A 13,120-nucleotide genomic window follows, 5' to 3' on the forward strand; every position below is an offset into this window, starting at 1 on the left:
TAGTTGGATTCATTTCCACTGCACCACAATGGGAACCCCTAAATGCATGGATTTTTCATACTACACCCCCTACCACTGAAAAAAATGGTAGTGTTACATTTCCAGGTATCAGAAAACTTGAGTCTCCCCAGGCTGGCCCTCATGTGATTCTGTGTTGTTGGGGGTGTCGATGCTGGAGGGCCCCAATGATCCCCCGCAGTTAGATGTAATCAGAAAGTAGCATTTAGATGCCCTCCTGTCCCCTGTGCATGGCCTGTCTACCCAGGCTCATGTGCAGGCTCCCAGCCCTGCTGCTCACACCTGTCCTGCCAGCCCCAGGCTCTCCAGAGGGTGCTGATGTTGGAAAGGACCAAAACGCCCACCTGGTTCCCCTCTTCCCCTCGGCAGGCACCTGAAGGAGATCTCCGAGCTACAGAGTCAGCAGAAGCAGGAGATCGAGGCCCTGTACCGCCGCCTTGGCAAGCCGCTGCCCCCCAACCTGGGCCTCTTCCACACGGCACCCCCTGTCGGCCGCCGGAGGAAGACCAGCAAGGGCAAGCTGAAGGCGGGGAAGCTGCTGAACCCCCTGGTGCAGCAGCTCAAGGTCGTGGCCTCCAGCACAGGTTGGACTGGGGCCCTCCTGGCCGAGCTTAGGCGTGGAAGCGGGGTGGGGGCAGGCGGCCAGGCACTCAGTCCTGGGAGAGCGCTTCTTGAACCTCCTTTCATCTGAGCAGGGGAGCCTTGTTAGGCTTGGAGCACTGTGGGGCAGGCTTGCTCGGTGTCCCCAGCAGCCTGCAGGCTGCCATGTGCTCCTCCTTGCAAGGTGCTGCCAGGACAAGGGCTGCTTCCTCTGACCCTGTTTCTCAGGGATCTGTCATCCCCTGATGGTGGGGGTTGAGCAGCGGCCTTGGTGGGGGGAGGATGTTGAGAACCCCTGGCCCTTAACCTCCATGTCCGGGGAATTGAGAGTGCACATGGACCCCAAGCCCCCATACTCTGGGGTGGGGACCCGGTGAGCTGAAGGCCCCCAATGCTGCAGGTGGTAACCCAGCAGTGAGTTGACCTTAAGCCCTCCTTCTCCATGTGGCAGGTAACCCTCAGGGTCCACGTCCAGGAATTGCAAGAATTACACAAAACTGTATGAATTCCATGCCCTGTCTTAAAGCGCACACAAAACTAATCAGTGTGAAAAAGTCCACGGGTCCCATTTGAGCCCAGATGTTCATCAGCAGATGTGCCATCATCCTTTTCCTGCATTTGCACAACACAAGCTGGCACAGTGTTAGTGATTAGTGGAGACAGTGGTCATTTTCTTTGATTTTCCAGATCCCCCCACCTCCGCCCCACCCCACCCCATGGATGACCCAGCCATGTACCCATCGCCTGCAGGGACTCAGCTTCCCCAAGGTCACCCAGCAAAGAGCAGGGAGGATAGACGTGGCCTGAGCTGGCTGGTGTGTCCTGTGTGCCTCATCCTGCCTGTCACCCCTTCTCCCCCCCACCCAGGTCACTTGTCAGACTGCAGCAGAGCCCCTCCTGCTAAGGACCCTGCCCACGCTGGGACAGGGCCCACAGCAGCTTCAGACCCATGTGGGAAGGCAGTTCAGACTCAGCAGCCCTGCTCCGTGCGGGCCTCCCTGTCTGCAGACATCTGCTCCGGCTTGGCCAGTGACGGAGGCGGAGCGCATGGCCCAGGTGATTCCCAGCTCGCCCGTCTCCGAGCATGTGCTAGCCTCATAGGGCCCATGTGGCGTAGAGGGGATGTGAGCTGCGGCCAAGGCTGCCACCAGCTTCTTAAGGAGAAAAAATAATAGACTAATAGACATAGCTTTTGAATGAAAAGAGTGGATGGCCTGCCCATCATGGAGTCTTGCCGTAGGCGGCTCAGAGGGAGGTGCGCTTTGCTAGAGCCGGCCTGGGGAAGGCGTCAGGACCACTGAGAGGTCAGATGTGGCATCTGCTGTGTGCTCTGCGCTGGTTCCCAGGCACTAGCCCACCCCCCCGCCCCACCCCATTCCCCACTAAACCTGGGTCCTTCCGTCAGGAGGGCCGGCTGGGGGGACGAGGGCACAGCTCTCGAGCTGGGAGATTGGCCTTGAGGAGGAAATGCTCGCACCCCTGCCGTGGACGCAGCAGCTACGCGATGAGGTGCTCCGCCCCCACCATCTCTGTCCAGAGAAGTCTCGGGGACCGCTGCCGGCGCCCACCCTCCCCCCACCCTGCCCCCCCGCACGCTCTCCCGGGGTCCGCTTCTCTTCGGCTCCAACATCACCTCCTTTTCATTACGTGGTCAGTGGCTGTGGTCCTCCGGGCTGGGCTAGGCGGAGCCGTGGATGCTAAGTGAAGAGGCTGCTGTGGCTGGTGGTGTGTAGGAGGAACCCCGAGACCCTACTTGATGCCTGTCTCTTTGTTCTCTTCCCTCTATATTCATTGCAGGCTGGACAGTGCACCACCCAACGTCTGAGAGAGTGACCTATAAGTCTAGTAGCAAACCTCGCGCTCGATTCCTCAGTGGACCCGTGTCTGTGTCCATCTGTCTGTATTTGTTCTTTTGTATTTTATCACTTCCTGGCCCTTGGTTTCTCCCCCGACCCTACCTGTCTTCATTACCTTCCATACATTTCGTAGGACGCCTACCCCATGCCATTCAAATCACCTATTGAATATAAAAAAATGGAACCCCATCCATGCCCACCCTTCTGGCCCCAGAAAGCGCCAGTGCATGCTCTTGGCTCATGCCCGGGCACCAAAAGCATGTGCAGTGGTTTGTCCACTCCGGGCCTCAGGCACTCTGTCCCTCGGACCCCAGGGTGCTCTGCATATCTCTCGTCACCCGTTTGTTTAGTGTTGTTACTTTTTTTTTTTTTATGTTGGACGTAGTTTTATTTCTGTTGCAATTGTGGCAAATTTACTCGTCCGCTGTCCCCAGTTCCAGCGACAACAAAAAGACAACCCCGGCCTCTCTAGACGCATGGTGTGTTTCACACGTGTCTGGACTCTGAAGACATGCATGTAACGAGCCGAGACAGTTCTAGAAGGTCACTGGAGGGTGTAACTTCTGTACAAGGGCCGTATCACAACATCCAGTACTGTTAACCCACTGCCCCATTCCCTGCATGTGGAAATCTCAGAGAACGTGCTCCAGCTAGGATGCCCCACCCCCACCCCCTCCACTCCAGTCACGTCAGGAATCTCCCACCCTGAGAGATGTGAATCCCAGCCTCCCGCTGTGGCTCTTTCTGGGCCCAGCCCACCTGCTCTCTCTCTAGCTGGAGCACTTTACTTGGTGTATTTCCCTCTCATCTCATGGACCTCAGAGATGAAGTCAGTTACACAGCTCCCTCAAAGTTCTGCTGAACCAAAACTCAAGTCCCACTCATCCTCAGATTCCCTGGAACACCCTCCCCGCATAGTACCCAGGACCTCTGTGTCCAGGAATGGTGCACCTGCTCGAGGCTGTCCAAAATGGTTTTCATCCGTCAGGTCTATTGGCCAATGAATGAAAAGCTGTGCAGTTTTCAGGTTTTTGTTTTTTAACAGAAAAAATAAGCTTTTTAACATTTGGATTGGACATGCTGGTTTAGGGCATGTGGCTTTTGCTGGTACAATAAAGATACATTGTTGCTTGTTGGGATCCAAGGCCACCGTCCATGGCAGGCATCCATCCATCCAAGTTCAGTGTCCATCCCCATCAAAGGGACTTTGGCACCCTCTCCCGGTAGGGACAGGACCAACATAGAAATGCTCACGGACCTCCCGGTGCCCCCTTGTTCACTAACAGGTGCTCCATTCAGCTCAAGAATCATGGGGTCACTGGTTAGTTGCCAAGTTGGATGGGGGGCTGGGAGGCTGGTGTCACATTCTGGCTTCCTGCTCACCTCTCTCATCACTCACAGGTCTTCTTCTACCTGTGTGTGCCTGGCTCTCGCTGGGGAAGCTGTGGTGTGCGGGCACCTGGGTGTCTGTCTAGGTGTCTTTTGGTCAGAGGAGTGTGTGTATCTGGCCAGGAGGGCTGCTGCCTGGGCGCAGGAAGCAGATAAGAGCAGGTCACAGTTTCCCCAGGGCACTTTGGATAAAAGTGTGTGATTGATCAGTGCCATGTATGACTCTGAAGTCATTGCCATGCTACTTTTCTACTCAAAGGGTTCCTTTTTTTTTTTTTTTTTAAGGGTTTTCATTTATTTCACGATTAATTATTGTTCCAAGATTGTGTGTGTGGCACAGTAGGGACAAAGGGTTTACATTTTATTTCTGTCCCTATGGCATGGCTTGGTGGCAGACAGGGGACCTGGCCTAGGCAGGCTGACTTTAGGTAGTGATGCCTGCCAGCCTGAAGGCCTTATTTCCTCTGATGCTGTGACTTGGTGGTGCCGCTTGTTTCACAGCCCAGCTCTTTCAGGCATTCCTTGGCTGAGTTCCTAGTTTTTTCAGGCCACAGCGTGACACCCCCCCCCCCAACCCCCGTGCTCTGAAGTTGCTGGTCAGGAGAGTGTGCTGTATGTTCTTTCCATGGGCCTCCCACCCACAGCCTCCAGCCTCCTCCTGCTGCTCTAATGGGATGGGACACGCTCCTCCTCCTGTCCCATGTACCCTGACATTCACCAAGCCCTCCGGGGGTCCTCCTGGAGCTGCTGCCATCTGCTGGCTCCTAGATGACCAGGGAGATTTGTGGTCTCAGAGAAGGCTGAGAATGTACATGTGAACAGGTGGAGGGAATTCTAAGCTGGTCGCAGCCCCCCTAAGGCTGAGAGGCTGGGGGAGCTTTAGGCAGAGGCGGCAGAGAAGGGGGCATGCAGAGCGGTTAGAAGATCTTGAAGTGTGCACACCTGGTGGGATATGGGTCTGCTGCAAGGGGAGGATGGAGCGGGAGCTTGGGCACCAAGGGCCATGGCCATGGAGGTGTGGGGTCAGCTGGCCCAGCCCAGGAGCTAGAGAGAAAGCTTAGAGGAGTTTTCAGTTTGCTGCCTTGAACTGAATAGGAGACAAGACTCTAGGAAAAGAAAACCTGTATTCAGTTTGGAAGTAGAGAGAGAAGGCCCTTGCCTCCTTGCAGATCAGAGATGAGATGGGTAGGAGATGGGTAGGGCTGCAGGAGTTCCGGGACTCGGAGGTGACTCGAGGTGGGCGAGGTGACCATGTCAGGGTGGAGAACGTAGGGAGGGTGAAGCCTGGGTGCCCCCCAGCCACCTCCCCGGGGAAGTAGGAGTGAGGCTCTGGCCACAGACCCCTCTTTGCAGTTGATGGAGGGTTTAGGGAAGCTTGGGGACCATGTTTTGGGAGTCAGGGGTTGCAGAAGAGGGTGTGTCCTCATGTCCTGTTGCTCAGAAGCTGTGGTCAGACCCATTGCTCCTCCCTGTCTCTGACTCCTCCTCATCTGAACAGTGGTGCAGGTCCCTTCCAGGCCTTTATCTGTGCACATGGAATGAAGGGTCTCCTTTGTCGTTTTCTCACATGTCCAGCAGCAGCAGGCTCTTCCCTTCCCTGTGGGGACTCAGCCAGGAGAGGTCACCCAGGGAGGAGACACCCCCTCATGGAGCCCCACCCTCCCTGGTTGGGCTCTCTCTAGGGCAGGCCCTGTCCCCCCTGGGCAATGGAGTCACCCCAGGGCAGAGCCAAGAAGCACCCTGCTTCCCTATTCATCTTCATGGACAAGTTTTGGCACTTTTGTTGGCTCGAGAAATTGGTGGCTCAATGAAGAACACTGAGTGATGTCTTGGCTCTGTAGGCCATTTGTCTCCTGTGCCAGAGCAGAGGGTCTAAGGCCTCTGAGGGGCAAGGCCGACCTGTCGGAGGCTCACCTCTTATCATGGAGGAGGCGGGGAGGCCCCTGGCTGGTCTCTGTAGAGGCTTCTGTCACCAGATCCTTGTGAGCCTCGTTAGTATTGGAACACTGATGAAAGGCAAGCGCGATGATGGCCACAGGGCCTGGCCTACTTCTTAGGCAGTCTGCCTGCCTCAGACACCCTGGGCTTTGAGGCATCCTTCCTACAGTCCAAGGGTCTGAATGGCATCGGTGCTGACAGGGCCGGCTGTCCACACTGAGAACAGCCTGTTTACATGCTGAAGTGAATGTGGGGTTGAGTGGGGTGGGGGTCTCCCTACGCACAGGCCTGGGCACTGCCTGAAACCCCTGGCCTGGATGTGAAGGCAGGTGGCCGCTGGCTCTGCAGGGGGCCCCCACAAACAGGTGCTACACCAGGGTGAGATGTTAGGTCATCCTGTGTGCTGCTGCTCCTTCACAGTCTAGAAAGAACAGTTTTCCCCGTGGCCGGGAGAGGCCACCAAGTCCTACATCCCCAGCACTGGCCCATGCCGGAGCTTCTCTGAGTAGTTCTGAGGCCTCCAAACTGGCTCTTGCCAAGCTTTGGCTAAGGATGGAAGTTCTGGCGGCTGGAGGCCTCTAGTCTTGGTGGGAAACCAGGCCTGGGGCGGGTTTAAGCCCTCATGCCCCATGTGGGCCTGATGTTGGCTCCCTTGGGGCCCAGGTGGGTCCCATGTAGGTATCCTGTGGGCCCTGTGTGGGTTCTCTGTGGCCCCAGTGCCTTTGCATTGCTGGGTGTAGCCTGCTGGCTCTGTAGGCAGAAACTCGACGAATGAATACACTAGCACAAAGCACAGTGAACAGGGCTGGGTGGGAGCTTGTTCATCAGATGCTGTCTGCGTGGTGGATGTCAAGGACAGGATGTTGGCCAGGGCACAGACGTGGGGGAGGAGATTCAAGGGGCCATCCGAGGACAGAGAGGGCTCTGGTGTGAGTGATGGCTGGTTACTGGCTGTATGACGCCAGCTCAGCTGTGGTTCTGCACTGAGCCAGACAGTGTGACCTCAGTGGAGAGACCCAAATCTGGCTTGTTTGTGTTTAAAGGTCCACCCTGTGGGCTGGGAGGCCGCAGTGCTCTGGGCCCCTCAGAGCTGGTGCTCAGCAAGGTTGTGGAAGGCTGAGAGCCATCTGTGCTCCATCGCCTTGGTCTGTGTCCAGTGAGGGTGTGGTGGTTCCAGTGGGCTGGTATTGCTCTCTGGCTCTGAGCAAGGCGTCCTAGTGGCCGATGGCCTTGACCCTGGCTTCCCGGGATGGTGAGTCTGGGGCCCTGATGGCAGGCCAGGCTCCCTCAAGCAGTTCTGAACAGGCTGGCTCAAATGTTCTCCTTCCCGTGCAGGTGACAGGAAGCAGCTCTGAATGTAGAGCTCTAGCCACCCTTGGAGCTGCCAGGCAGGCACAGAGTACCCTCTAGAAAGAACCTGCCACTGTGAGGCTGCAGGGACCTGACAGAGCGATTTGTGCCACATCCCGGAGGTTGTCTGTAGCGGACGGCTATGATCCAGAGGACGCTGTAAGCACAGGAGCCTGACTGGGAAATCTGGTGTCCTGTATGGTCACAGAGCCCAGGACCCTCCTCCCTTGGTGCCTTGGAGTCCCCAGAGCTTGTGCTCCCAGTTGGGCATCCATCTCAGGACATAGACCAGCAAAGACCTTTTGAAGGTCCCACTTCAAAAAGTCCATTAGTCTGGGCCACTTCTGCCTGGCCATTTTGGTTTTATTCCCACATTAGAGACCCCAACAGAAAATCACATCCCTTTTTTACCAAGTCAGCCTCAGAGAACACAGCAGGATGAACTAAAATAAGTACAATTCAGAGTTCCTCTTGAGGAAGTTTCCATCGTGGCTCAGTGGCAACGAACCCAACTAGGATCCATGAGGATGCGTGTTCAATCCCTGGCTTTGCTCAGTGGGTTAAGGATCTGGTGTCTCCATGAGCTGTGGTATAGGTCACAGACACAGCTTGGATCCTGTGTTACTGTGCCTGTGGTGTAGGCCGGCCGCTGTAGATCTGATTTGACCTCTAGCCTAGGAACTTTTGTATGCCGTACATGTGGCCATAAAAAGAAAAAGAAATTAAGTACAACTCAGTCTGAGCTAGGTTTCTAAGCCCAATGCACACAGCTCTTCCGCAAGGAGTCTGCCCCTGTCCTCAAACACAGGAGGCCACGTCTCGCCCTCCATTGTGAGAGTGCTGAGAATGGTGCTGTGGCAGGTACCCTGTAGGGAGCGTGGGCTATGCAAGGGACTGTGCTCCAGACGAGGGGCAGCAGCACAGGCAACCCTCCATGCTAGTGTGGCCTTGCTGAGTGACCTTGGGGACACCTGAGCCATCCTTGCCCATTCCACCTTTGTCTTCCTGGCATGTCACCGAGTAAGCCAGGTGTAGAAGCCCCTCCAGGCCAGTTCACCACCCTCCATTTGGGCACTGATCATCAGGCCAGACACTAAAGTCACTGCCGATCTGTCGCAGCACAGACAGCCTCCAGTGAGCACAGGGTCAGTAGCTCTTAGTGGTGGTGCAGTGAGGAGGCCTCGCCTTGTCCCTGGTGGATGTGGAGGACCAGATGAGGCGGCCGCGTTACCACCAGGATGAGCCCTCCCCCACCTCTCTAGATAGGACCCCTCATATTTCCCCTTCCACACTCACCACTGGCCTGTTCAAGGCAGCTGCCCAGGATCCAGGACTGGCCTCAAACCTGCAAAAAAAAGGAGTTCCCGTCATGGCACAGTGGAAAAGTATCCAACTAGGAACTGTGAGGTTGCAGGTCCAATCCCTGGCCTCGCTCAGTGGGTTAAGAATCCAGTGTTGCCGTGAGCTGTGGTGTAGGTCGCGGACGTGGCTTGGATCTGGTGTTGCTGTGGCTCTGGTGTAGGCCTGACAGCTATAGGTCCAATTAGACCCCTAGGCTGGGAACCTCCATATGCCAAGGGTACAGCCCTCAAAAGACAAAAAAACAACCCCAAAAAACAAAACCTGCAAAACAATGTATCTTTTTGCACTTGGAAAACCACCCAAGGGCCTCAAGCCTGTTGAGAGTGCACCTGGCTGACTTTTAGTGGATTTCCTGCCTCAACCAGTGCAGCTCCTAAAAACCTTACATTTGAAAGCCAAGCAGTGTGCTTTGCTTTTTTTTCCTTTTCCTTTTTCTTTTTTTCCTTTCTTTCTTTTTCTTTTTTTTTTTTTTTTTTTTTTTTTGGAATATGCTTCTAGAGACACACATACTTCTACACACTTCTACCTGAAGCTTGGGGCTTGGCCCTGCACCTCCGCCCCTCGGTGAAGCTCGTGTGAACCTCCACACTGACTTGGGGGCTGCCCAGTTAGCCCAGGAGGCTGGTCCCCTTCTCTCTGAACTGCTGGCCTTCACTCCTTCTCGCACACTGATGACTTTTGCTTAGAGTGTGGTGGCTTGTCCCCCATGTGTGCCGTCCTGCCTAACCCTGTGGTCTTGTGTCATTTCTTCTTCCCTTGCAGGGTCTGCCTTGAAGCGTCTCTGTCTAGGCAAAGAGCACAGCAGTCGTAATTATCGGGTTTTTTACCCCTTGTCCGCTTCCATCGCATGGGCTTTCTTGTGGCTAGATGCGCATCAGGGTGTCCGTGGCTGGACCAGGAGCCAAGGGCCCGGCGGGTGGGCGGGTATGGGCCTGCTCTGCGACAACCCTCCATGGGTGCTGCTCAGCCTCCGCCTGGCGAGATAGCCGCCCTTGGGCGCCCTTCTGAGTCTCCATGGCTCCTTGAGTTTGTGCCTTCTCGCCAGTTCACATCTCACAGGCTTTCCTTCTCTGGAACGTCCATACATTACCAATCATTAATTGGCTCCTTTTCCAAAACCGTAGGAATGAGTATTTCCCTGAAGTGCTAAAGATGAGTGCCCCCAACAGAGGAGAGATGCCGGGACAAAATGGGTATCAGTTTACCGGGGCCACCCACTGCTCTCATCTTGTGCCTCTTTTTTTTTTCTTTTCTTTTTTCTTTTTTTTTTCCTTAATTTTTCTGTTTTTCTTTTCTGGCTGAAATGTTCATGTAGAGATAGCAACGTATATAAAATCTCATCACTGATGTTTAACTGTTGTGTCTGTGCTTTTTCATTGCTAGCCTCTAAAGTAAACTACATTTTGCAATGGCTTGTTTGAAGAGATGGTCATTAGGTTCCTTATTTCATCCAGGAAATTTTTTAATTGGCTCTTCCAAAATTGCCAACCAGAAATTATGTGTTGTGGGGAAGAAAGGGATATGATAAAAAAAAAAAAATTTAAGTCCATTTTTGGTCATTAAAAAAAATCTCTCGGTCAAGTGGCCGCATGCACTTATCTTTGTCCAGTTCCAGCTAAGCTGCAGCCCCAGACCTTACCAGGCAGCTGACATCCCAGTTCCTCCTCCTACTGACCTCAGCCCATGGATGGCACCAAGCCTGTGGGCTCACATCAGAAGGCTCTGGGTGTTTATACCCCTCATTTTTATCACATGTGCTGCTGAAGAAAGGTGCAATTTCTGTATCTTAGATTCCACATCACCAAGCTATTATCACTCATAGAAGGGCAGCAGTCCAGCCGATGGCAAACATTTGCCTTTGCTGGAAGGATAGCAGCAGCTGCTAAGCACTCTGCCCAAAGTGTGGCTGAATCTCCTCTGGATCCTCCTGTTAGAAGCCTGAGGAATTTGCCCCCCCAATCTGTGTCCATGCACCAGGAGTTTTCTGAGCTCTGTCACGTGGCAGTCTGGTGGTCCTGGGCAGTGTGGGCACAGAGTGGATGCTGAGAAAGGCTCTCGGCAGCTGGGGTCCTGTCTCCCGGCCTGGCTGATGAGATGGCGTGATGGCTGCCTGGCACGACCCAGTCCCCTGAGGTCCATGGAAATGCTCCATTGTGTCTAAAACTGGTATATGGACCCCCCAAATGCAGACCATCTCCTGAAGCAAGGTGTTGTCTGGCCTAAGTGAGACCATTGTTTGAATGACCGCAGCTGGTCAGTGGTGCTGGTGTGTGGTGTCACCAACCCTGGCCTGTGTGTGCTCCCCAGGGTCCTCCACCAGCAGCCTGGTCCCAGGCCCTGAGCCGGGCCCCCAGCCTGCCCTGCACATCCAGGCACAGGTGAACAACAGTAACAACAAGAAGGGCACCTTCACAGACGACCTGCACAAGCTGGTGGACGAGTGGACAAGCAAGACGGTGGGACCCACTCAGCTGAAGCCGTCACTCAACCAGCTGAAGCAGACGCAGAAGCTGCAGGAGATGGAGGCCATGGCAGGCCGGCCCCCAGCTCCTGGCGAGGCACGGGCTGTAAGTGGGGCATGGTGGGGTGTGGGCCTGCCCAGGGCTGCAGGGCCAGGATGGGAGTGAGGCTGCAACTCCACATCTCAGCAGAGCAGCAGAGCAATGTGGAGTTGGGCAGTATCCACATGGGGCAGCAGCTTGTAGGTGTGGCCTCGTCCTAGTGGGCCCACCTCCCCCTGTCTCCTGTCAAAGTCCAAGCTGGCAATGTGGGTGGGTCTGCATGCCACGCCCAGGGGACACTCCTTTCGGGCGACCCCAGACCATGTGGGACAGAAGTGAGGAGTTGCTGTCTTGGGTTTTGTCGTATGATGCATTCCTGTATCAGGACCTGCCAACTTAAAAACCTGCTTAGAAGAATATTCCCTCTTTTTCAATCTCCTGGAAGAGTTTGTGCAAGATTGTGTTATTTCTTCCTAAAATGTTTAACAGATTTCACTGGTGAAGCCATCTGGGCCAGGAGGGTTTTTTGGTTGTTGTTTTGTTTTGTTAGTTTTGAGTGTGGGAAGGTTCTCCTATGACCTTTTATTTCAAAAAATTTTAAATATACAGAACATTGAAAACTCTGCAGCGAGCTCTTAGGTACCTACTGCCTGTGCACTCTGATTGACATTTTGCTCTACTTGTCACACATCTTTCCATCCCTTGAGAGTAAGGTTTTTATCATGGTTTCAGTGTCTTTCGGTACATCTCTAAATTTAAGTTTTTTAATTAATTAGCATAAAGTTGTTCAAAATAGCTTCTTATACTTTTCAGAACTTACGGTGGTATCTTGTTTTTCCCAGTTTTGGTGATTTCTCTGGGTTTTCATGCGCTCTCTGTCTTTCCTTGTGCACTTTACTTAGTTTATAAATTTTATTTTTCAAAGAATTCATCATTTTGTCTTTGATATTAATTTTTTATTGTATATTTCATTAGTTTCTTTTTTGTATTCCATCTTTCCTTCTGTCTTTTGAATGACTTTTTGCTGTTACGGAAAGCTTCTTGAGATAGGTAGTGCCTTGATTTTGAAGCTTTGTTTTGTAATATAGGCATTCAGTCTATAAAATTCCCTCTAATGTATTAGCTGCATCCCAAAAGTTTTGATATGTATCATTTTCTTTAATCTTCTTTTCAAAGTATTTTGTAATTTCCATGGTGGTTTGAGAAAGTATAGTTACTAATTTCCTCATGAAATTATTAGTATTTTTTATTAGTATTTTTAAAATCTAATCACACTATGATAAAAGAACAAACTTTGTATGTTTTTAGCTCTTTGAAATTTGTTGGGGAGTTCCCATCATGGCGCAGTGGTTAATGAATCCGACTAGGAACCATGAGGTTGCGGGTTTGGTCCCTGGCCTTGCTCAGTGGGTTAAAGATCCGGCGTTGCCGTGAGCTGTTGTGTAGGCTGCAGACGCGTCTCGGATCCTGCGTTGCTGTGGCTCTGGCGTAGGCCAGTGGCTACGGCTCCGATTCAACCCCTAGCCTGGGAACCTCCATATGCCATGGGAGGGGCCCAAGAAATAGCAAAAAGACAAAAAAAAAAATTTGTTGGGACCTTAAATTTTGATCAAACCCATGTCCTCATGAATACTAGTTGGGCTCATTACCACTGAGCCACATTGGGAACTCCTAGATCTTTCCTAGATCTTTCTTCTTCTTCTTCTCTCTTTTTTTTGGGGGCTGCACCAGAGGCATATGGGGGTTCCCAGGCTAGGGGTCTAATCGGAGCTGTAGCTGCCGGCCTACACCACAGACACAGCCACATCAATGCGGGATCCGAGCCACATCTGCAACTGACCCCCAGCTTAGGGCAATGCCAGATCCTTAACCCACTGAGCAAGGCCAGGAATCAAATGGGAACTCCTCTTTCTTCTTTTTTAGTGTAGGCATTTGCAGTTATAAATTACCCTCTGGACACTTCTTTTGCTGTATCTAATAAATTTTGATATATTGTATTTTCTTTTGATTTGTTTAAGGTGTTTTCTGATTTCCCTTGTGATTACATCTTTGATTTTTTGTTTTTTTGAATGCGTTGTTTAATTACTGCATGTATATGCCAGTTTT

General features: G+C 52.8%; 1 protein-coding gene across 8 annotated transcripts in view; it reads left to right on the forward strand.

Moving 5' to 3' along the window:
• Nucleotides 1-13,120, forward strand: part of WNK2 (WNK lysine deficient protein kinase 2) — a 125,203-nt gene that overhangs the window by 100,567 nt on the left and 11,516 nt on the right. For 4 of the 8 annotated variants that reach the window (XM_047779320.1, XM_047779323.1, XM_047779327.1 and 1 more), the window contains 5 exons: nt 388-602; nt 1,486-1,674; nt 2,416-2,514; nt 9,276-9,320; nt 10,821-11,080. In XM_047779320.1, coding sequence (XP_047635276.1) covers nt 388-602; nt 1,486-1,674; nt 2,416-2,514; nt 9,276-9,320; nt 10,821-11,080 — 808 coding nt within the window. The remainder of the gene's footprint in view (nt 1-387; nt 603-1,485; nt 1,675-2,415; nt 2,515-9,275; nt 9,321-10,820; nt 11,081-13,120) is intronic. The other 4 variants (XM_047779324.1, XM_047779325.1, XM_047779326.1 and 1 more) reach the window with 4 other exon arrangements.

The sequence above is a fragment of the Phacochoerus africanus genome, chromosome 5, assembly GCF_016906955.1.
Source record: "Phacochoerus africanus isolate WHEZ1 chromosome 5, ROS_Pafr_v1, whole genome shotgun sequence".
Lineage (NCBI taxonomy): Eukaryota > Metazoa > Chordata > Mammalia > Artiodactyla > Suidae > Phacochoerus > Phacochoerus africanus.